The sequence below is a fragment of the Equus caballus genome, chromosome 6 (assembly GCF_041296265.1).
Source record: "Equus caballus isolate H_3958 breed thoroughbred chromosome 6, TB-T2T, whole genome shotgun sequence".
In the NCBI taxonomy this organism is placed as follows: Eukaryota; Metazoa; Chordata; class Mammalia; order Perissodactyla; family Equidae; genus Equus; species Equus caballus.
The window spans coordinates 82,011,151-82,035,326 of record NC_091689.1 but is presented as its reverse complement, the minus strand read 5'-3'; the positions used below and the strand labels follow the sequence as shown (position 1 = coordinate 82,035,326).

Sequence of the window (24,176 nt, the reverse complement as noted above, 5' to 3'; positions counted from 1 at the left end):
AATGTAAAACACCAAGGACAGTACCTGGCACTTCACGCTTGTTAGCCATCACTATTATACACATGTTGTCCTCCCCAAAGAGAGATGACCGGGATACCGACACTGCATGGCTAACTTCGCACGACGGTGCTCTAACGAGCGATGTGGACATGACCCTTCTTTTGCTGTATTTTGCAAGTGACCACTTAGAATTTTCAAAGGTGAGTCCAATAGTAATAAAGGATGCTGGGCATACCACAGGACCTGGCACAAAGCAGGCACTTAATATATTTCTATTGAAAGAGTAAATGAATGAGAAATTTTCTTTCCTCTCACACAGATAGCCTGAGAGGGATCTAAGAGAAATTAAGGAAAAAAGAGCCAAGAGTTAGACTGCAGAGATACAAAAGTGTGCAAAGGCCTGTGCTTTCTTACAGATGGGACTTCCATGGAGACTGCGGCCACCCAAGGGCTTAGGAAGAGCTTGTCTGGGCTCCAGGACCCAGGCATTTCTAACCTGATTCCCTTTCTCCTCAGAGGGCTGTGCAGAAAGAGCACCAGACAGAGAAGCAGGAAGCAGGAATTCTGGTCTTGGCTCAGCCACTATTTATGATCCACTGTGTTTCAGAACAAATTTAAGGTCGCCGCTCAGTCTCACTTCCCCATACACAGAATGGGGATAAACACAGGAGTATGTGGCAGTGGGCAGTGGAGGAGAAGCCGAAGAATCTTCTCCAGAAGTCTTTAAAAACAGGGGCAGAGAGATTCACTTGTTTGAGACTGTTGAAATTTCAATCTTTTATTCTTTAGGCCCTGGGAAATTGTATCATAACCACAAGAAGGTATTGGTGGTATAAAATAGAAGGCAGCCATAGACATAAAAACTGCTCCAGGGTTATGGAACTTATTTCCATAAGTTGCTGAGGAATAGAAAAGTCCTTCATTATATTGGGCTGAGCTGAGGCAGGTCTATATTGGGTCAATAATTCAATTTTAATCTCCTAAAATTATACAGTTCTGTTTTCAAAGTCAAAGAGTGATTTAAACAAAGAACAGTTGAAAAAGTCACTGAAGAATGGCTGTAAAGTTTCTTTTTTCCTGGACTTCTTTACAAAGAGCTTATACAGCCATCTCTCCTGAACGGTTCAGACAATCACCTCTCTGAACACTGGATGATCATTCAAGTCTCTTTCTATTTTAAATAAATTGAAAAATGAGCTGTAAGCTATCATCTGTATTAGTAACAAGAGTATAATACTACAAAATAGTCAAACGAATGCATTTGTGATACAAATAAATAAACAAACAAATAAATATTTTAACATATAAGTTTAGCATGAGTCTAATCTGATTTTCCTGAGCTGGGAACTCCCAGGACAGTTCCAAGGCCACAAGCTCAAACTATCCCCTGTTCCACAAGGGTGGGCTCCCAGCAGCCTTGTTTATAGGAAGTGACCCTCTCTTAGTAGGTTATAGACATCAGAGTGAACATCTGACCTACATCCAGACCCTTTCCTCCAGGAATTTGGAATGGAACAAGAGACAGTCCAGTAGTCTTTTCACGTGGTGGGAGTGATAATATATAAATTTGGGAGCTAAGTGGTAGCCATGTTCTGTCAATATACTAGGATACATCTGAGACGTAAAGTCAGCACGCTAAGAGTCAGAGGAAATAGACACATGGAGAGAAGAGAGAGAAAGACAAAGTACTTCCTGCTATCTGGGGCCTTCTGGCTCTGCATTCTGGTTTCACTGGCTTCCGGAAGCCGGAAAGCATTCCAGCCCTTAGATTCCCTGAAGTAACTTCTGTATCCTTTCAGTTGCAACCAGAGATGCTCAACTAATGTACCAACCCTACACGGACCTCATCACTTTCCTGGGGATGAACCTGAACACTCACAATGAGCTGGTTTAACATCTCTTCTCCATAAAATAGACGTCATTGCTGCAGATATCTGCAAACATGAGTTCAGAAAGCTAAAAAAGAGAAAGATTCTTCAAGAGTTTTGTTTTGAAGTCTGAGACTTAGATCAAATTCTTGGTGAGAGTTCTTCCAGCTTTCAAGAAGTTTAAAGGAGAAACAAGTTGGAAATGGTATTCAGCTACTTATACTTCATAGGGGCTCAGGGAAACAAATCTTAGTTAAGCAAGAACAATCACTAAACAACACTAACTATAGCTCTCTAAAAAGTTTACTCTCCAAGATTCTCATCCAGATCGGCAGGAGAAAATCAGAGGAAGGCAGATGAGGAAGAAAGGTGATGTGGCTTAGTGTTTGCAACTGAAGGCAGGCACACGATTACACACAATGTTAAATGAAAAAGGACCCTGGATTATACACTCAGCCAAGACTCTTCTTCCCTGTTAGGGTTGATAATTGCGAATGACCATATTTGCAGACATCAATGCCAATTTATGGAGATGACACCATCGATGCAGTTCTTATCAAGTTCTGCAGTCTTGCCAGCAGTGGCTGCCACATGCTAGTAAATGCAGCCAAGAAAAAGTGCTCCCTGCTGCCACCAACACACGTCAATAAAGGTAAGAAGCTGCTGGTAGAATTCCTGACCTGACACAGGGAAAAATGGAGAATGCCACTGTTCTGGCTGTGAGGAGAAGTTGTCCTGCTTCTTCTATTGGCTCACAACACCACATACCAGAACAAGCAAGATACTCACTGAAAACTGATTACCCAAAGCAGAGCAGAATGCTCGCTCAAACGACTCCTACACAACAGAGTGTGCAACAGAAGCCACGTGGGGGCAAGTTGGACAGGGAGAACTCTTGGAAAAGGTTAAGAGTAACTAGTATTGGGATGTGCCTGAGCAGAAGCAGTTAATACATTTACTACAGAACAAGAAAACACAGCTGGACCCCATGTACGGAAAGGTCAGCTACCAGAGAAGAAGCTGGACATTTAGGGAATTCTGAGAAACAGGTGAAGCTACTGCCACAGAATTTTACTCCACCCTGTTTCCAAAGGCACCTCTGAACCTCGTTCATGACGCCCAGCAATCCCCTGAACAAATGAACAGAGCCTGCTTACGTGCTAAGTCCAGAGAAATCAGCCACGCATGCCGGGATCTTCCACCACGGTGATGCCAGATGGTAAATAAAATAAATTTATATTTCCTAGTTTGTGGCTCAAGTTGAGAAATCTAACTGGTTTGAAGCAACGTGAGTCAATTCTCCTACAAATTTAACATTGGAACAGGCCTCAATAGTAGTAACAAGCAGTTCTCACCCCAGAGAAAAGAACAGTTCCCCAATTCCCAAAGTCTGGCTGGTCCAGACAAGTCCCGGAGTAAGGCTGTGCCAGGTCAACCTTCCTCCTGCAGATTCAATCTTCACAATGACAGTTCTTGAAGGTTCTTCAGATCAAGAGTAATTTGGGCGGGATTTGGGGGCTGTCGATTTTTTTACTCAAGACCAGATTCATATCAAAGTCTGACCAAAACTAAACTAGCTCTCAAAGCGGGGGCAGTGGGATCCTGTGAGTCTCCAATGTTTTTCCACTTAGAACCACTGTGTTAAACTTCAGTTATCCTTTCTGAGAAGCAAAGTGGGGAAAGGAGAAATACAAAAGCAACTAAATTAATAGCTAGAATACTTTAAAAGAAACAGTGAGTCTGAACAGAGTTTTAAAACACTTTCTATCCCCCTTCGCTAGGCAGCAGAAATTGCCATATTCATAATGCATAAATTTAAAGAAAATACTTTCTTGTGAAAACTGGGGTGGGAATGAGAAGGGCCCATCATTTTTCCTGCTTCTTACCTGATACCATAGGTAAAGAGAGAAAGTAACAGAAATAAAAGCGGAGAAATAAAAAAAATCCAAGAGAAAAATAATCAAGAAATTACAACTCTAAAGAGAGCAAAATGATATTAAATCAGTGTTGACAAAAAGAGAAGTAGAGGTTTGGGGAGCCATTTAAATGATGATGCATATGAAAGGGAGCTAAGAAGTGAGGCCCTCCTAGCTGGTTTTATTTACACCATTAAGTGCTACTCTCTAAGAAAAACCCAAGTCACATGCTCTAAGATGTCTAGCCAATCTCTGGCCATGTCAGTTCTACGGCACATGGTCAAAGTAGGCAGAAGATGAAACTTCTGACAAAGTCACTTAGAAGTTCATTTCTGTGCCTGGGCACCATATAAATACAAAGGGAAAACAAATGTTTTAAGACATATGAATTTCTACATGGAATGCTTGAATTTCAAGTTGAACCCGGCAAATTCCAGACCAAAGAAAATTTAGAAAAGGTCTCCTCCTACAAGCGACCCTTTTAGCACAGAGCTTGCACGCACAGTTCTTCAAGTTCTTCAAGTCAAGCCCTCTGAAGCAGGAGGGAAACCATGAATGAGACGTATCCAGGTCTTGAGTTAGCAAATAAAGAGGGTCAGATTGTGGGTTTGGCCTTTTCTAAACTACAAGGCTGTAAATCAAAGCATCTCTTATCCAAAAGGCTGGAGCTAACCGATGGGCTGTGGTCTCCCATTTTCCGCAAGTGCTGGCAGCCCTGACACATTCAGAGTATCTACCAAAGGTGCTAAGAGGGAGGCCAGCGTCGGCCCAGGTGAGCTGCGTGAGTGCTCCAGGAAAGGGAAAACTCTCAAAAAGGGAGCTGAGAGCTCTGTGAGATCTTGCAGACCCCGTGCCAGCTCTGTGGTTGCTCTCACTTGTTTCTGGCAGCTTTGGCAGAAGCCTATAATCAAACCGGGAACAGGAGAAGGCAAAGAGAGCAACAATTCCACTGAAGTGATCCATGAGGAAACTTGGTATGCAAACAATGGTTTTTACTAAGAGGGAACTATGGCCCAGCTCTGTGACAGTGGAGCCGAAATGATCTGGATTTCCAATCAAGAGATGGCCCACGTCTACTGACTCACACGCTGGTGCTCCTACCTGGAAGGAGACCTGGGTAACAGGTAGGTAGGAACAGGACAATAGCCCTCTATAAGTAGAAAGGTGAGCAAAAGGATTTGGGATTAAAAGTCACACTTTAAGTATCAATTATACCACTCACTGATAGTGATCTAATACTGGCTTTAGAATCCCTTAAAGTTATTTTCCATCCCAGTTAACCTCCCAAAGCCACCTCAACTGGAGGTGCTTCTAGAAATAGGAATCCAGGAATCTATTTCAAACTGTGATGTCTAAATCTTGATACAAACCCTGTCTTTGGGTTTTGGTTTCTTCTTTGTGATAATAATTGCTACTACTAAAATCGCCACTTATGGAGCACTACTACGGGCCAGGCACTGTGTTTATAAAGTTTATATATATATACATGTAGTACTAGAGTATTAAGGATAAATAATGTGACATCAGTCAAGAGTTACCTTGCAGAAATGTCAGGGTCAGAAATTAACCATATAGCAGAGACAGAGACAGAAGCTAAGAGCTAGACCAGAGATAGCATCTGCTGCCCTAGTTAGTGAACAGAACACAGCTTTCCAATTTAATTCTGGAAAAGAAGTTTTGCGATCACAAGAACATAAAGAGACAGATGCCTTGCAGAGTGCACTGGGGGAAGGGAGTAGAAAACCCGGGATCATATTTAAAAGAGGCCAGAGGAGGAGAGCCACCAAAGGAAAAACGAAAGTAAAGATTTGGTGCTCCAGATGCCTTGAAAAATAAGACAAGGCTTGCCTGAGGGTTAGGCCACCATCAGGAGCTGCAGGAGGCTGCCTGGAGAAGGAGCTTGGTTTTATTTATTTAAAATGCCCAGAAACTAAACCTTGATCAGTCAGTGCTGCAGTTTTTTGCCACAAAGAATATACTCCAACTGACATCCAATATCTGATTGATAAGGAGTAAGCTACCATTGCTAAAAGGAAAGGAATTCATTTTTAGCAGGGCCCAAATTATGGGCCCACTTCATGGCCCAAATCTGTAAATGGAGAAATGGAAGTTTACGGTCCTTGAGGTTCTCAATAGCCACATTCTGAGTCTGCTCTCTCCAGGAGTCTGCCTCTCTTGGTGTCTGATATTAAGATAATGTTGAAAAGGGGAAAAGAGGAATATTTCTGAGTCAGCCACAAGGAGAAGAGCCACGTGAGGCCAAGAATAGGATGCCTCTGTTCTTCATGTCCTTGTTTCTACAGAACCGCAGTGGAAAGCCTGGTCTCTTGGCAGTCTTCCCTGAAAACCCCTGAACAACAGCCGAAGTCCAAGCGGCAACAGCACAGTCTTGCCTTCTGCTGCGTTACTGCCAGTCCACCTTGGGCTCGCAGGACCAACTAAAATGCCTTTCCTTCCAGATTTCACGTCTGGTCTTTAGAAGAATAGTTAAGTATTACCCACTAGCGAGGGTTTCAATTAAATTAAGGGATCTTAACCTGGGGTCCATAGATGGGCTTCGGTGGGGGCGTCTGTAAACTTTCATCTGATTCTCAAAAGGATCCAAAACCTTCAAAAGGTTAAGAACCACTGGGCTGGCTCAATCAGGACCAAAAAGAAACAGGCAAAAATTTTAAAGTGACTGTCAATCAAGTACCTCTCAACCACCCACTGATTCCTTTTTTTCCTTCTCAAGTTTCTGTACTTTTTGTTTGCCCACACATTTAGATGTATGTTATCTTACCTTTTATTTTTTTTAACGGCACCTGCTTAAGCTTTCATTGGGATTTATGTTTGAGAACATCTCTGAATATATGGATAGTAGATGTCTACTGGTTCTTATTCCAGTGAAACAGACAGTGACAGAATGTGATAGACAGTGGTTATTCAAGTTCAGTTCATTAACTCCAAAGCTCTTAAATTCATCTATAACACTGGACTAGTTAAATGGGTAGGCCTTTTCTGTGATTAAATAATTCCATTGACACATTAACAATAAAAGTACAATTCTTCAAATAACATCCCATCAGCAAACCATGCCATAGGAAGCCTAGAAATCACAAGCAATGGAATGATGGTGAATGTTAAAATTACTGTAATTCCATGAGGCCAGGAAGCAAATGATTTATATTCAAAGAGACAGCTAGCTCTGTGACAATTTTTTCAGATATTGTAAGATCCAAGTGATTCTTAAGCACGTGCTTTTTCAAAGCATGGATGGAATGGGGGCTGCATGCCTGGCAAGCACTGTCAGAGAAGCTGCCTAAAGATCAAAGGGCCATTCCAGAGAATGTGTCCCAGGAAAACATGCGGAATGCAAGGCCATGTCAATTGTGCTGACACCAGTTTAGAATGTGGTGGACAAAATGAATGGAGGGGAAAGAGGAGATGAGGCCAAGTCAGTCTTGTGCTTAAATTTTCTCACCTGGAATTACAGAGATAGTTTTCAAAGCTCGGAGAACCCTGAATGTTCTCAGCGCTGAGACATTGCCCAGGTCCACAAACTCTGTCACATATCTGTAGTAAGGGAGGTCACACACAGACACAAATGACAAACACAGACACAAACACAAACACCAAAGGAAAGAAAACAAAACCACAACAAAACAAAAAGTACAATACGTCACGTCAGGGCCCTAACCCAACACCTAACACCAACCCCGGGCCATCTTACCTGGGATTACCGAAATAGTTTTCAAAGCCCTCAGTACCCTGAAAGTGCGTAGAGCTGAAACATTGCCTAGGTTTACAAACTCTGTTATATACCTGCAGAATCAAACCAAAGTTAACTTGTAATGGTACCACTGGGCGAGGGGTTGAGAACGGGGGGGAAGAACGGGTCTTATATACAAGCTATGATTTCATTTTTTTCCTTGAAAAAGAAAAGTTTCAAAGTAAAAACATTTAAAGAACACATTTTTTTTCTCAGTTGGGCAAGAAGAATTCAACAGTATATTTCAAAGAACTGATAGAACCAGGAGGTCCCTGGGGCTTCCTCTCTTAATCAGCATTGTGATGTGCAGACCCCAATCAGAATGACTACTCTCGGTCCATTCACTTTTTTTTAGTAAAAAGGACAGCTAGGAGGAAGGCCAGCAAAGCCTTATGTCCCCAAGTTTTGTGAACAATTTTTTAGGAAAAAGAGACAAATTTATGCAGCAGGAGCCTCACAGAAACAAATCTACAGTAAAATAACTCCTTCGTGGGCAATGGCAAAACATGCCTAAATGTCTGTATATACGAGTTATCCAAGAGTTGTCTGCATATTTTTGCAGTCATCCCTACAGATAAAGTTTTAGCCTGTGACATACAGAAGCACGGCTCAGGAAAATCTAGATCATGGGATCAGAGCAAATATTGTGTTAAGCGCCCATTTTATCACCAGCAGGGACACTTAAATTTTAAATGAACAGCAATGTGCATTCATAGTTCTGGAAAGCTAGAAATTACCTTAATATAACAGAAAGTCGAAGCTCCAGTTTCAAATATTCAATGTATGTCATTCATTCACATTTTACAGTTAAAACACATCTTTCTATCTGATGCTCAGAGCCGTACATACAAATGCACTCAATCTCTTACATATTGCGCGTGCGTGCATGCGCGCGCGCGCACACACACACAATCTAGACAACACCCTTACCCGCTACCAAACCACAAAGTACTTTCCCAGCCTGGAAATAAAAATAATAAAGTTTGCTATAACCCCTCTATCATCAGTTAAGTTTCCCAGAGACACATGTTCATTGTTAAAATAACACAAATTACCAAGAGCAGCTAGCATACCTATATGGAGTTACACTGTTCTCTTGCAATAGTTGGAAGTTCTGGTCAATAACTCTTTAGGAAGTGACCAATTTGGATACCTTGGCTCATGTTTTGACTCTGAAATCTGCTCTGTGGTCTGCAAAATCTGGCCAGCCTCATGAAATTACATGTGATATAACATACCCAGGAAACCGATTTTCAACTTAAGGTTTACATTTAAAGGATTTCAAGTCTTCACCGAGGCCCCCTAGTGATAAGTGTGTAAGCCTTGGTACATGTTATAAGCAGGAAGAAAACATGAGGGAGTGTCCACGGGAAATCACTTCTTGCTTTCTCTCCCAGCTATAAAGCCTCTGCTTACCTTCTCCCATATAAACACACTATCACTGCCTGAACCACAAGAGGCCCTCACCAGCAAGTCACAGGCATAAGCCCGTACAGCCTTATGTGGTTATCCATTAATTCGTCATACAACTGTGCCCACAAACTCACACTCACAAACACACCCAGGAGTACAATCATACACACATAATCATACTCAGAACACCGATAAAGTAAGCAGAGAACTTACGCCATCATGATGACACTGAAATCTAACCAGTTCCATGGATCCCGTAAAAAGGTAAAGCCATCTATGCAGAAACCTCTTGCGATGATTTTCACTAGTGATTCAAATGTATAAATCCCTGTGAACGTGTACCTGTCAAAGAAATGGAGAGCTTGAGGTAATTTCTGAACAGACAGAAACTTTAAATGAATCTTTTAAGATAGAACTTGCCTGAGGTGTGGCTTCAACGAACAGACAAAACAGAAAGGGCACAGCCTATAGCACAAAGGAAACGAGGAAGACAAAGGGAAGCTTCGGATGAAACTTACTGAAATGTACAAACTGAGAACTCTGGAAGGCTATACTGGGTCCTGATGGGTACTGCAAAGAAACAACTCTCTACTGCCACAGAGTACATGATCATTTTGAACCAGGTGTGGAGGCCTCAGAGCTATTTTTAACTTTAAACAAGGCAAAAGGAAAGGGGAACCTAATGTTGGAGAAGGCAGCAGTATTATTAGGAACTGAGGTACAAGATGGTAAGGGGGCAGCAAGTCAATTCAGTGGCTAGCACAGGAAAGGCAGAGGTGAGGGTAGTAACTTCCAGAGCACACTTTGTCTCTCTAGAGTTGATTTCTAAGGTTATTTCCTCTATTCCAGATGTGTCCTCACCTCTCTCTGTGAAATAAAGAGTGGGCAATAACTATTTTTTTTCCTTGATTGGATGAACTGTGCAAAGCAAGAATCAGTGACTAAAAATCTTTAAAACAAGAAAGCAGACAAATAGGGAAACGAGCTACTTACTCCACATTCTTCGACCATTCAGGAGGGTTACTAAAAGTCATGAATACACAGTTGGTCAAAATAGTGCACATAATGATCATGCTAAATACTGTAGAAAAGAGTCAAGGGAGAATATACAGAATCTGGCCTGTTTTTTCCCTCAGAAAGCAAACACATTTCACATTGGGCGCCATGAGAACTAGATTGGTGACCTGAAAGGAGACAAAGCACGGAACAGGAGGAAAAGGCAAGGTGATAATGAGAACTGTGGCCACCGCTATCAATGCAGAATGCCACCATATGCATTCACACTTGACCAGAGGACTCTGGGTGGACACAGCAGGGTGGCCACTCTTTTGCTTTCAAGAGGGCTGTCACTGTTCTATTCCTTTTGGATAAAATATTTCCCCCTCTTACCACTTTTACCTCAACTCCGGAACAAGCATCTAAAATACTTTTGTGCACAGTAACCAGAAATCTACCAGGATACCAGACACCAAAGTCATCAGGTGAGAGACTAAATTTAATCTGTATTATTCAGTACTCATTTGTTAATTATCTTGTACAACTAGTTCTTTGAAAATCTACATGTAATTAAGGGTGTACTTTTTTCCCTAGTCCTCCAAAGAGTTGAACTGTCTTTGGGGGTCAAGGTCATAGCCAATGTGTGAATTTGTCCAGCTTGAGAAACCAGTTGTGGCATGTTGGGTCAGGATTTCAAGGGCATCTGCATCACCATACTCCGAAGAATCAAGTAATGGGGCAAACTCATCTGATCATTTTGAAAGTGCCCAGGAATGTTTATGGAGAGCAAACTGTTTTCTTGCTATTTCAGTTCCATCCGGGATCTTTCTCAGCCCTTTCTGTTCTTATCTACTGAGAAAAATTAAACTGCTTCAGGTCGGCATGAGTTACTCAAACTGTCACTTTAACGAGCACAGAAGCCACATCTCATTTGTTGCTAACTTACTCTCTCTTGCTAATGGCCTTCACCACCTTCATTCTACTAGTGGAATTTTAAAAGGAAAAAATACTTCTTATAGCTATATTTTTCTTTGCTACAACCGGATTTTTCTTCGGGGAATAGTAACATGTTCTGGTGAGAAAAAACACTATCTTCTGATCCAGCCAAAAGGGAAGAAGTCCACTGTGAATTATTTCCTTGTAAACCTTCAGATTTCAGCATTATGTTGCTTGTAGACCATAGATTTCAGAACCAGGTTGCTAAATTCTCAGAGTTAATGACATGTGTCAAAGGCTTAGCAAACCAATGTACCAAGTGGTAACTGCTGGTGTTCCCAGGCTACCTGGAGGGTACAGCACTCTTTGAAACGTAAGACTAAGTACTGTCAAGTTAAATGCCACCCATGAAAGTTTAAAGTCACTGTGCAGAGTTGCTAAACCCATCACATAATTTTTCATGTCATATGCTCTCTTATATTAATAAGATATGAAAGTCAGGTCACATGAATAAATTGGCATTTTCTGTAAAGAGAAGTAAAAATATCAGAAAAGATTCATATCAATCCTGCAATCTAGATCTGAACCTCTGTATCAAGGAGGCCGTTGAATCTGGGAAACTATCTCAGATACTTTCTGAGCTCACTGCTCAAGAAATCAAAACTATGCAAGGCAGATCTCTACAGCACTCATTTAACCATGTGGCAGAAGTTCACTCTTAAATTTCTGACTAGTGGGACAGTCAACTATGCTATTGGTAAAATACTTAACATACAATTTAGTCGTCAAAAACCAGAAGCATGCACCAGTGACCACGCCATTGCTGCATTCACTCCGCATTCACAGAAAAGGATATGAATGTATCAAAATTTTAATAGCTATTCTTCGTATCAGGTTAAAAGGACTTAAAATGTACAAGGCAGGCGTGGCACTAAATCTGAAGAGAGTTTTCCCTCTGTTTAATACTACAAAGGTCTGTGGAGAGAGAAAAAAGAGAAATTATTGAAGCATGGGAATTAATCACCACATGAAACAACATTTTTCTAGGCAAGAAATAAATTCAAATGTCCCGATAATGTTTACTTCCCAATTTGGTTTCTAAGGCAAGAACCCCCAAGGCAGTACATCTCTCTCTCCCTGGCCTCCCTCCCCGGCCCTGCCCCAGATGATATTACAAATACCTGGCACTATCACAGCAGTTTTACAGAATAAATCCGTTTTTTCAGAAACAAGCCATTTGAATTATACCTAAGCTATCTATGCCAGCTCCGGACAAGATCCTGAAGTTCATTAATTCAGGATTCATTCGTTCACCATATGTTTACTGCGTGCCAGGCAATGTTCTAAGTGCTGGGGAATGATCAGTGAACAGAGCTACCCTATGTAGGGAGCTTATATTCTAATTGGGAAGGAAGACAGACAATAACTAAAAAACACAATGAATAAGTCAAGTCTATAGAATGTGGTAAGTGCTATGGAAAAAGGAAAGAGAGATCTAGGGTGCTGGGCTCAGGGGATGGGTGAATAGTTAAAGGAGGGGGTCAGGGCAAGTCCACTGAGAAGAGAGGTTTGAGCAAAGACTTGAAGGAAGTGAGAAGACTTCTTCATTCTACCAAGTTTACTCTATCTGGCTTTTAAGAACCTCCATTATCAGCCTTGCCAAGATCATTCAGCCCTATTTCCCAGCATGAAACTTCCTGTCTTGCCAAATGAGTGCATGTTACAGTAATCCGTAATTTTGGCCCTTGCTTACATTGCTCATCCTACCCAGAACACCTTTTCTGGCTTTATGAATTCAATTCAATTAAAATATTTTTGAGCATCTATTTTGTGCCAAGCATTGTGCTGAGCTCCTGGGATACAAAATTGAATAAAATTATACTTTTAGGGAAGACATATATGTGAACTAGTAATTATGATGCAGAATAAATACAAAGTTCAATAACAAAAATATGCGAAGTGTATGAGAGGCAGCAGGAGGAAGGGATTTTTTTCCCCTTGGGTGGGCAAAGAAAGGGAGGAGAGTGAGCTGGGAGGTGTTCACAAAGGAAAGTAACTAATATTTGGAAGGGGTTTTAAAGGATGAATAGAGATTAAGAGATATAAATTGGGCAGATAAAGGGAGAAGGGTTGGCAAGGAAAGGGAATCGCATGGAATGTACAAAGCACAGTAAGTTGCATATAACTGTGGGTTGTTTTCAGGGAAGTGACAAGTTTTCAGTGTTCACGGAGGATAAGACAGAGAAGAGGGAGCAGCAGACTGTGAAGCTGGCGGGATGCAGGGCCTACTAGACTGAGTTCCTAAGGAGACAAGGCCAGCGGCAAGGACCCAGCCCCAGCATCTCACTATGAGGGTCAAAGAGCAAATGGTCAGATGCTAGCCATTTTAAGTTAGGCTTGTTTTTTAAAAAATTTAAGCAATACATCCTCATAATTATTTTTAAAAAACAAAAGGAACAAAAAACTTCATCTCATTACCCAAAGATAACCTTTGCTGCTTGTATATCTCTTTGCGTATATCTTTCCGGAAGTTTTCTGTGTAAATACAAACACACAGATACAGCCTTAAGGAGACTCTCTTTCTCTGTCTCTCAAATGGGATTGTACTATAAATACTCTTCTGCACTTTGCATTAAAAAAATGAAGCCCTGCAAAGAAAAGCCCAGGACCAGATGGCTTCACTGATGAATCTTACCAAATGTCTAAAGAAGAATTAATATCAATTCTTCACAAACTCTTCCCAAAAATAGAAGGGCACACTTCCCAACTCATTCTGTAAGACTAATATTACCTTGATACGAAACCAAAGACATCACAAGGAAAGAAAACTATAGACTAATATCCCTTATGAATATAGACACAAAAAGCCTCAACAAAATACCAGCAAACCAAATCCGCAGCAAATAAAAAGGATTATACACCATGACCAAGTGGGATTTATTCCAGACATGCAAAGATGGTTTAACATATGAAAATCAATCAATGTAACACAACATATTAATAAAATAAAGGAGAATAACCACATGATCATCTCAAGAGGTGCAGAAAAAGCATTTGACAAAATCCTACACTCAACAAACTAGAAATAGAAGGGAACTCCCTTAACCTGATAAAGGGCATCTAGGAAAACTCCACAGCTAGCATCATATTTAATGATAAAAGACTGAAAGCTTTCTCCCTAAGATTAGGAACAAGACAAGAAGGTCTATTCTCACCACTTCTATTTGACACTGTACTGGATATTCTAGACAAAGCCATTAAGCAAGTAAAACTATTTCTAAGATTTTATTTTTGTCCTTTTTCTCCCCAAAGCCCCCTGGTACATAGTTGTATATTCTTAGTTGTGGGTCCTTCTAGTTGTGGCATATGGGATGCTGCCTCAGCATGGCCTGATGAGCAGTGTCATGTCCGTGCCCAGGATTCGAACCGGTGAAATCCTGGGCCACCGCAGTGGAGTGCGTGAACTTAGCCACTCAGCCACGGGGCTGGCCCCCGTAGAACTATTTCTAATTGCAGATGAAGTGACCTTGCATACGGAAAACCCTAAGGAATACATATACTCAAAAGTATTAGAACTCATCAACAAGTTCAGCGAGGTTTCAAGATACAAGATCGATATACAAAAATCAGTTGTATTTGTATACACTACAAAAAACCCAAAAATGAAATTAAGAAAACAACTTCATTTACAAGAGCATCTAAAAGAATAAAATGCCTAGGCATAAATTTCACAAAATAAGTAATAGACTTGTACCACTGAAAACTACAAAACATCATTTAAAGAAATTAAAGACCTTAATAAACGGAAAGATATCTTGTGTCATGGATTAGAAGACTTAATATTGTTACGAAGGCAATACTCTCCAGACTGATCTACAGATTCAATGCAATCTCTATCAAAAGTTCAACTGCTTTTTGGGGCAGACATTAACAAGCTGATCATAAAATTCATATAGAAATGCATGGGAACCAAAACAGCCAAAACAATCTGAAAAAATAAGAACAAAGTTGAGGACTCACACTTCCCATTTCAAAGCTTACTACAAAGATACAGAAATCAAGACTGATACTAACATAAGGATAGCCATATATATGAATAGAATGGAACTGAGAGTCCAGAAATAAACTCATACATCTATGGTCAATTGATTTTTGACAAGGGTGCCAAGAAAATTCAAAGAAAAAAGAGTAGTCTTTGACAGATGGTTCTGGGACAACTGGATAACTACATACAAAAGAATGAATTTGGACCTTGATCTCACACCCTATACAAAAATTAACTTAAAATGGATCAAAGACCTAAACTTAAGAGCTAAAACTATAAAACTCTTAGAAGAAAACATAGGAGCAAATCTTCACATCTTTGGATTAGGCAACAGTGTCATAGATGCGTCACTTAAAGCACAAGTGACTGAAGAAAAAATAGATAAATTGGACTTCAACAAAATTCGAAACTTTTGTGCAATAAACGACACTATCAAGAAAGCAAAAAGACAACTCACAGATGGGAGAAAATATTTGCAAATCATATATCTAATGAGGGTCTAGCAGCCAGAATAAAGAACTCTTACAACTCGACAGAAAAAGACAAGTAATCCAATTTAAAAATGGGCATGGATTTGAATAGACATTTCTACAAAGCAGATATACAAACGGTGAATAAGCACGTGAAAAGACGTTGAAGGCCATTAGTCATTAGGGAAATGCAAATAAAACCACAATGAGATATCACTTCACACCCACCAGGATGGTTACAAGTGGAAAAAACCAAACAAACAAACATGGAAAACAACAAGTGTTGCCAAGGATGTAAAGAAATTGGAACCCTCATATATTACTGGTGGGAAAGTAAAATGGTTCAGCCACTTTGGAAATCAGTTCCTCAAAAGTTAAACATAGCATTATTATATGACCCAGCAGGTTCTACTCCTAGATGTATACCCAGGAGAACTGAAAACAGATGTTCACACAAAAGCATACACAAATGTTCATAAAAGCATTATTCAAAATATTGCAAAAGTGGAAGCAACCCAAATGTCCATCAACTGACAAATGGATAAAATGTGGTATATCCATATAATGGGATATTATTCAGTCTTTAAAAGAAATGAAATTCTAATATATGCTACAACATGGATGAACTCTGAAGACATTATGCTAAGTGAAATAAGCCAGACACAAAAGGACAAATATTATATGATTTCACTTATACGAGGTACCTAGAATAGCCAGATTCATAGAGACAGAAAGTAGAATAAAGTTTACTGAGGGCTGGGGGCAGAGGGAACGGAGAGTTACTGTTTAATGGGTATAAGTTTCTGTTTGGGATAATGAAAAAGTTCTGGAAATGAATAGTGATGATGGTTGTACAACAACACGGTGAATGTATTTAATACCACTGAATTATGCACTTAAAAATGGCTAAACTGATAAATTTTGCTATGTATATTTTACCAAAATAAAAAAATATACATTATTACCTGAAGAGTGTCCAGTAAGGTGTTATCAATAAATTTTTAAAAATCAGCTTTATTTATTGATAACTTTAAAAAACCAGCTTTATTCCAAGCCAAATAATAGAATTAAGAATAGTGACAGCTAAAAGCGGTTCCTAACCCATTCTGAACTTCAGAATGATTTGAGGAGCTTTTTGAAAAATAAAGACATCTTTATTTCAGAAAAAAGCAGAGAGAAAGAAATTAAGTATTTATATATGCTACAAGGGTAAATCTTAAAAATCTCGAAAAGAATTCAGACACAAAAGGCCACATACTGTATGATTCCATTTATATGAAATGTTCAGAATAGGCAAATCGATGACAGAAAGTTGGTTAGTGGTTGCCTAGGGCTGGAAGGAGGGGGACTGGGGAGTCACTGTTAACGGGTTTCTTCGGGGTGACGAAAACGTTCTGAAATTAGAGGTGGTGATGGCTGCACAACCTTGTGAACAAAAAAACCCGACAATGGTGAATTTAAAATGGTGAATTTTCTAGCTTGTGAATTATATCTCAATAAAAAACAAACACAATGAACCATTCAAGTAGTAGAAGACATACAAAATGGTCTAAAGAATGACACCACAAACAGCTATGCATCCATCAGTTAGACTAAGAAGGAGTCTTACCAGTACTGCTCCTTCCTGCACCTCTCTCCAAATACATCCCCGTCTTCCCACAGACGTCAGCATTAGTTGAATTTGGTACTGAGGTACCACTTTTTTTCATGATGTATTTCCAATTACTCTGAGTTCTCCCTTTTCCAAACTCCTAATATACTCGGAGTTTGTACCTTTCGTTATTCTCCAAGCTTTTTTTTTTTTTTGACTCTTCCCTCTACCCTACCCCTACCCTGAAACTAGGTTTTAAGCTCTCAGAGGGCAGGACTCAATCTCACACTGCCTCCCACAGTTCCAATATAATGCTTAACACGTGCACTCCCAAGAAACAGTTGCTGGCAGATTTTTTTAAATGCCTCTCATCTTCTACTCTTATACCTGGAGAGTCATGACATTTTCTCTCCAGTAGAAGGGCAGCGCTGGTATTGAGCCATAAACAGTCTGGCAACGCTCAATGCACCGTCCCTCGTGTCTGAGATGGCACTGCGATAACATTCTTCCTCTACTAGAGTGTCCTGGCTCTTGGGGAGGAGTGGTGCGCTGCAGGGAAAGCCAAACCCTAAAAGCAGGAGGGAGCACAGGGCAGACCTGGGTGAGGCCGAGACAGGTCAAGGGCCGAGCTGGGACTCTTCCACATTTCAGCTTCCCAAAGAAACAAAGAGCCCAGGACTTTCCTGAAACCCCGTCTGAAGTACTTATATTCCTGTGTGTTTCTATAGCAACTCCCTCTACGAAAATGCCAAGCCTTTGAAATAACCTCCTCATTCAACCTCACAATATTCCTGTGAAACAGGGGTGAAGGAGGGATTATTATCCTCTATGCATTTTACAAAAGCTCAGGAGAGGGACACCACCCATCAAAGGTCATGCAGCAAAGAGCAGTATATTATGCCAAGTTTAGAGCCTCTTTCCAGCTTCTGCTGTGCCAGATTGAGGCAAGTTAGTGGCAATACGGCAGAGAATGAGACTGGTGTGGGGGATGGATTCTCTGGTGAGTGAGAGATCTGAGCCCCAGGGGCACACTACATAAAAGCCTAAGCAACAAGGGAAGAAGCACTGGCCCATGTCCCAGCCTCGAAAAACCACCCAGCCAGGCCTCCACGGCATCACCTATCTGCCTTAGAAGAAAAGTAACGGGATTTTATAAGTAGCGTACTCTGCACCTTCCCTTTCTCTTGTCTCTTAGTCTGGTCAGGATGGAAAGACAGGTCTAGAGCCGCCCCTGAGGGCATGTCCTGTGCAGAATGAGTGCCTGCACAGAGCCTGGCACGTGGCAGGGCCTCAAAAACTGTCTGCCGCTTGCTTAATGAACAAATGCTTGTATCTCCGAGGGGAGGGAAAAGGAAAAGAGGAATAAAAAAGGAAGACATTAAGAAATTGAAATTGTCAGACCCTGGCTGAAGAAAAACTAGCAGGTAGCGAGGCTCCTGAATTAGCACACTGATGAGTCGACAAGGAGACCAATGATTCGAAGGGAAACTCGGTGGCTTTAGTGAATTAAAAAACTCTGATTTTCCAGGTATAAAGGCTTTATTAAGGATATTTTATGTGTGAAATAGAAATTCCATAATTAATCTGAGGACTGAATACTGCACATAGAATAGAAATAGTTTATCATCACCCCTTTCTAAATACACATCCTATATCTTCACTAAGTATAAAAACAGGAGATCTTTTCTTCTATTCAAAGAGAAACATGTAGTCCACACCAAGCCCCCTGAAATGAAGGTGAATCCTCTATACTTCAGGTAGCAAGTTGTATTACAAAATCCTTTATTGTTAAAGTAATTAGATTTACATATACTTAATTTATATGCAGGCTTTCATAACTGCCTCTTTTGCATAAAGCATGACCGTGTTTGGACCAACACAGGTACTCAAAGTCTAGGAATCTTCCTTTTAACACTGGTGCTTGCACTGCCTCTACGAGACAGAGAACAGCATACATCAGGGGTCAGCAAATTTCTTCTGTAAAGGGCCAGATAGTAAACGCTGAAGGCTCTGCGGGCCACAGTCCCTGCTGCAACACCTCAGCCCCGCCACTGGAGTGCAAAGGTAACCACAGACAATATGGAAACAAATGAGTGGTCGTGTTCCAACAAGACTTTATTTATGGGCAAGGAAATGTAAATTTCATATAATTTTCACACATCACAAAATATTATTTTTCTTCTCACCTTTCCCCAATCATTTAAAAATATAAAAACTCTTCTTAACCCATGAGCCATACAAAACCAAATGGCAGAGCCGATCTGGCCTGTGGGTGACAGTTGGCTGATCCCTGTTGTATGCCAATACCAGTTCCTGACCTAGGCTGCATAAGAATCATCTGAGTAGCTTGTTACAAAATGCAGACTCATAAGTCCCACCTCAGAAGTTTTGATTAAATAAGCTAGAGGGGAATCTGTGCTCAATAGGATTTGGAAACAACTAGATCATATCTCAGGTCATGAAAACACTTGTTAAAACACACAGGTTCTCTTCACCTGCCTCCACCTAGCTGTACGGGCTGGGTGAGCCACTGCATCTGTCTGGATCGCATTTTCCTCATCTATTAAGTGAGGGAGGGGGGCCGCCTCATGTGTGTGCCCAGGTCCCTTCCAGCTCTGACATCTATGATTCTACAATTTGGAAAGTATGCAGAAGCATCCATATAAAGTGCAACAAAGCAGCAAACCACGCTTCTCAGGAGAAAGCCTAATATTACCTCTTCTTTCACACCGCATCTTGGCAGAACCTCCTGACTTAGTTATTCTGCTCCTTCCAGTGACACTCTGGCAAGTCCAGGCTCGACAGTGCTGGATGCCACCCTGAGCCCTATGCCTCTGTGGCAGGGGCAGCACGGAGCAGCTCCACAGCAGGACTGCACCCGGGGGGCTCCTCCCTGCCCGAGCTCCCCTACTCCTCTTCCCTACTCTTGGCAGAACACTGAATATGGGAGAGAGAAGGAATAGGGATGACTGGTGATGGGCTCCCTCTTAAAAAATATATAAAAGCATTTTTAAGCCGTATGCATGGCTGATTAAATCTTGGTAATCATTGTTAAACTGATGGTGAGAATCCAGAAAAGCAGCTTCGTGCCTTATTCAACACTGCGCTCCAACAGCAGACCCTTCAAAGCCCAGGAGGAGTGGGAAGGACAGCAAGCTTTGGATTCTTCTGAGAATACTTCTTAAGCAACGATCACTTGGTGCCCATGAAGTCCAATAATATTTTACCTAATCTGTCTTAAATTAGATCTTTGTGAAATAAATGAGTTAAAAAGGAAATTGAAATTGAATTGTGGTTTACTGCCCAAGGGGAAATATCAGTTTATAACAACAGCCACTGAATGTGTTTGAGCACAGGCCCATTAAGAGCAGTGGAACAGCTCTTAATGAGTTGTGGCATGGAGTATTAATAAACGTGTCATGTCAGCATAAAACGAGCCTTCTGAAAAGCATAGGCTTTTCATTTCTAATTAGCAATGTGGGGCTTGGAGCACACGATGGAGGAGCTTGCCACTGCTAACTCAGGGGAAGATGTGTGCTCTTTGGGGTCTATAATAAGGGGAAGGGACACTGTGCAAAGCTGGGTACAAGCACATTTACATACATACCAAACAAATCCTAGCACACTGCAAAGGCAACACAACAAACACACAGATACCACAGTGCTGTAGTGCAGACTCAGTAACATCTCCCCACACTCACCCCAAGATTGGATTACTTCTTTTAGCCATACAAAAAGTATAAATTACAATAATAAAGGGTGCATAAATATGAAAGGACTTTAGAGAGAAGAGTTCTCACTGCAGGGGTGGAGTACATTACAGAACACAAGGCTTCTTAGAGAAAGGTTTATCATCCAGCCCCTGGTTTGCTGCAGGACACAGGGCCCAGGAGAGGGACTCTCCACTCAACCAAGTTCTCCCTCTCCTGAGAGGTCATCGTCTCAATTAGGGCAAAGGTAACCTGTGGGCCTCTGATGACCTTGTGGCTATAATGAACACCCAGGGACTCAAACACTGAGCTAAGTTACAAGAGGGCAGCTGGGAAACAACACCCTTTGAGTCTATCTGGCTATAACTGTTACTGACACTGATTTATCACTGTCTCCCAGAGTTTGGACCCTAGATCTTAACTGTCTTGACCTCTGGAACAGCCTGATCCTCTCGTTTTCAGCTGACTTCTCTAGCCTTACATTCTTGCCTGACTAAACCTACTATATAAAGCTTATTCCCCCAGACCCATGTACCGCTTCTGAACCAGGCAACTGGCCAGTTTGACTTCTAATAGTTGTTAGCTCTTTCCTGCCTAACTATAAATTCTTAATTCTGGTACCTTCTACCAGGGCACATCCTCTTTGCCTATTGGTTGCAGCATGTGCATGTACAGAGAAGTACTCTTCTACTCAACACTAATATAAACATAACTGATCTCAAGAACAGCTAGAGCAGTGGTGACGGCAGCAGCCGCTTGTCCACCAACCAACAGCAATTTGGTAACCGCTTCTGAGTAACTATCTACACAGCCACAACAGCAGGCAACAAATAAACGTCCTTTCAAAGTTTCCCTTTTTAATAAAGAAAAATAGAATGCTGAATCTAAACAGATTCTACTTCAGACTAGGAAGCTGTTCAGAAATAAAGGACTCAGACTGTCAAAACGATGGCAGCATGTTGAAGAGTTCCAAGGCCTTTCTCAATGCTAATCTGCTCAGTGGGTCCCTCAAGTAAAATCACAATTATGGTCCCAGTGTGTCCCAGGAAAGGCTCCAGCAAAGGTGCGACTAGCCTGAATTTCCAGAGTACTTGCGTCCTGGTACCCAGCTGCCCTCAGAAATACTAAACTAGAGCAGGACATGAGGACGAGGGCAAGTTTTTTCCTTTGGGCTTGTACTTCTACTTGAACGATCTGAATATTGAGAGCCCTCATGTTCTAAGCCTCTATTCCACTACACTGAGGATCGAGCAAGAGAGACCTCTAAATCCCGTATTTCTTTTTTTATTCCTTTGAGTTGTTGATAATTGTTCCTCTGAGTTTATTTGAAGAAATAATAACATTTAACATGCATTAAGTATTTACTATGTGGCGGCACCCTACTAAGCTGTCTCATACAATAACTGTCTCTCTCGCAGCAACCACTCCGTGAGGTAGGTACTACTTTACAGATCATGAAATTGAGGCAGAAAGGTTAAGTAACTTGCCCAGGACCACAAAGTTATTAAGTGGTGACACTTACAACTGGACCGAGACAGTCTAACTCCAACGCCTATGCTCTTATCACACCATGATGCAATTTAAACAGCTTCAAGCCTATGTATGAAATCCAACTCCTCACTCCACAGACAAGAAGCCAAGCCAAGACCACAGAGCTGCTGAGAGTAAGAGAGCTACAAGGGTCCAGGTCTCCCGGCTTCCAGTCCTGAACTCTTTTCACCAGGTCATCTGGTCCAACCCTCAGATCAATGAAGGAATCTCTGTTACTTAATACCCTTAACTCTGGTAAAAAGAAAAGCCCCTGCTTATGCCTCAGAGATCACAGCAGCTGTTTACGGTCTTTTTCCCAAGTTAAGCTGGATGAAGAGCATGCTAGCGCCACGTTTGTATGTGGCTTTACTGTCTTCCAGGTACTTCTGCATACGCTTTCTCATTTCATTTGACCTTGTAACCTTGTGCCCTCCCACCCACATCTGGAGCAGCTGACACCCTTACGGCCCACATCCTGGTTGCAGGAGGCCATACCTGGCAGAACAACAGCACTGTGCACCTGCCTAAGCGCTGAGCCAGCATGCTCTGCTCCCCTGGGTGGGGCAGCTCTGACCCTCCCCCACCGCCGCTCCTACAAATGAGTTTGCCTTCATCTCCTTCCCCGCTTCCCTCTGAGGGGCGCAGGCTGCAGCTGCTCCAGGGTAGCGCAGAATGCAGTTTATTATGTAAAGCACACTAATCCCTCCATTTACTGTATTCATATTCTAGAATCTATTCTCACTCTCCTCTCTTAGCTATTACGATCTTGGGCAACTTACTTAGGATGCTAAGGCTCAGTTTTCTTACTGACAAAATAAGGATTGATAGTTATCTACTTTATCAGGTTATGAGGATTAAACAAAAATTAAACCAAAAGTCCTTCCTCCAGTGCCTGGCACTCAGGAAAGCACTCAATGAGCCCTCAGTAAATGTGATTATGATGCTGTTGCTGTCACACAGACTCCTGCTCTCTAGCTGCAAACATGGAGTGGCCATTAGGAGACTCTAAGGGCTAACACTCATGTTAGCTAGTATTCACACACTTGGCACAAGCCAGTAGGACACTTGTGCATGAGCTAGACCAAGAGTCCAGAGTCAGTAGGATGCACTGTACAGCCACACTGGCTCAAAATGGGCCCCAGAGGTTATTTCAGACCTGAGAACTCTGCAAGTGGGAGAAAGTAAAAAGTGCTTACAAGGCACTCATTGGGATCCAAGCTGCCTCTCTGGCTTTATCTCCGGTCTTACCAAACCTCACACGTTGCTCCAGTCACAACTAAATTCGGTGTTAAACAAGTCAACGTTTGTCACGCCTCTCTCCCTTTGCATGTACTGTTCTTTACACCTGAACTACTCTTTCTTCTCTTCTCCAACAAGTTAAATTTTTTTTTTTTTTTACCATACTTCAATGCTTTCAGGTCCAGCTCAACTATCACCTCCTCTCTGAAGATGGCCCCATTCAACTCTCTCAAACAGAATTATCCTTCCTTCCTGTGTGTCCACAACACTTTGTGCTTACTTCTTTTAGGAGAGTTAACACAGTACTGTCATTTGTGCTTACACACCAGCATCTCTCACTGGACCTGAGATCCTTAAAGGCATGGGGGGATACCTTCAAACTAATCTGACTCTCTCAGTTTAGCTAGCAGAGTACACAATATGATGCCCGTCTGGCACAAGGGAGGCAGGTCAGACACGTTTGTGGAACGTATGAATGATTCTCTAACACATGAGGAAACAATACAGCTAAAGCCAACTAACCTAAAACTATGTCCAACGCTCTGCTAGGTGTCTAACTGAAACGATATTATCACCTTTTCCGCCCACAAAAAAATCATTCATTTTAGTTTGAAAAGTCTTCTAATTTTTTCTGCGTCTTAGATACCATGCTGAAGATATGGTATGAAACAAATGAACTAAAAACAAAACCACACTAACTTCATATTGAGG

The 24,176-nt window shown here is 41.5% G+C and overlaps 1 protein-coding gene across 11 annotated transcripts in view; it reads right to left on the bottom strand.

Annotated features, from left to right (window-relative positions):
* SCN8A (sodium voltage-gated channel alpha subunit 8) overlaps positions 1-24,176 on the bottom strand; it is a 176,351-nt gene that overhangs the window by 85,232 nt on the left and 66,943 nt on the right. For 6 of the 11 annotated variants that reach the window (XM_070271444.1, XM_070271443.1, XM_070271448.1 and 3 more), the window contains 4 exons: positions 11,738-11,855; positions 9,942-10,032; positions 9,162-9,290; positions 7,248-7,339 (listed from right to left, as the gene is read on the bottom strand). In XM_070271444.1, the coding sequence (XP_070127545.1) occupies positions 7,248-7,339; positions 9,162-9,290; positions 9,942-10,032; positions 11,738-11,855 (430 nt within the window). Of the gene's footprint in view, positions 1-7,247; positions 7,340-7,496; positions 7,589-9,161; positions 9,291-9,941; positions 10,033-11,737; positions 11,856-24,176 lie in introns of those variants that run through there. The other 5 variants (XM_070271445.1, XM_070271447.1, XM_070271450.1 and 2 more) reach the window with 3 other exon arrangements.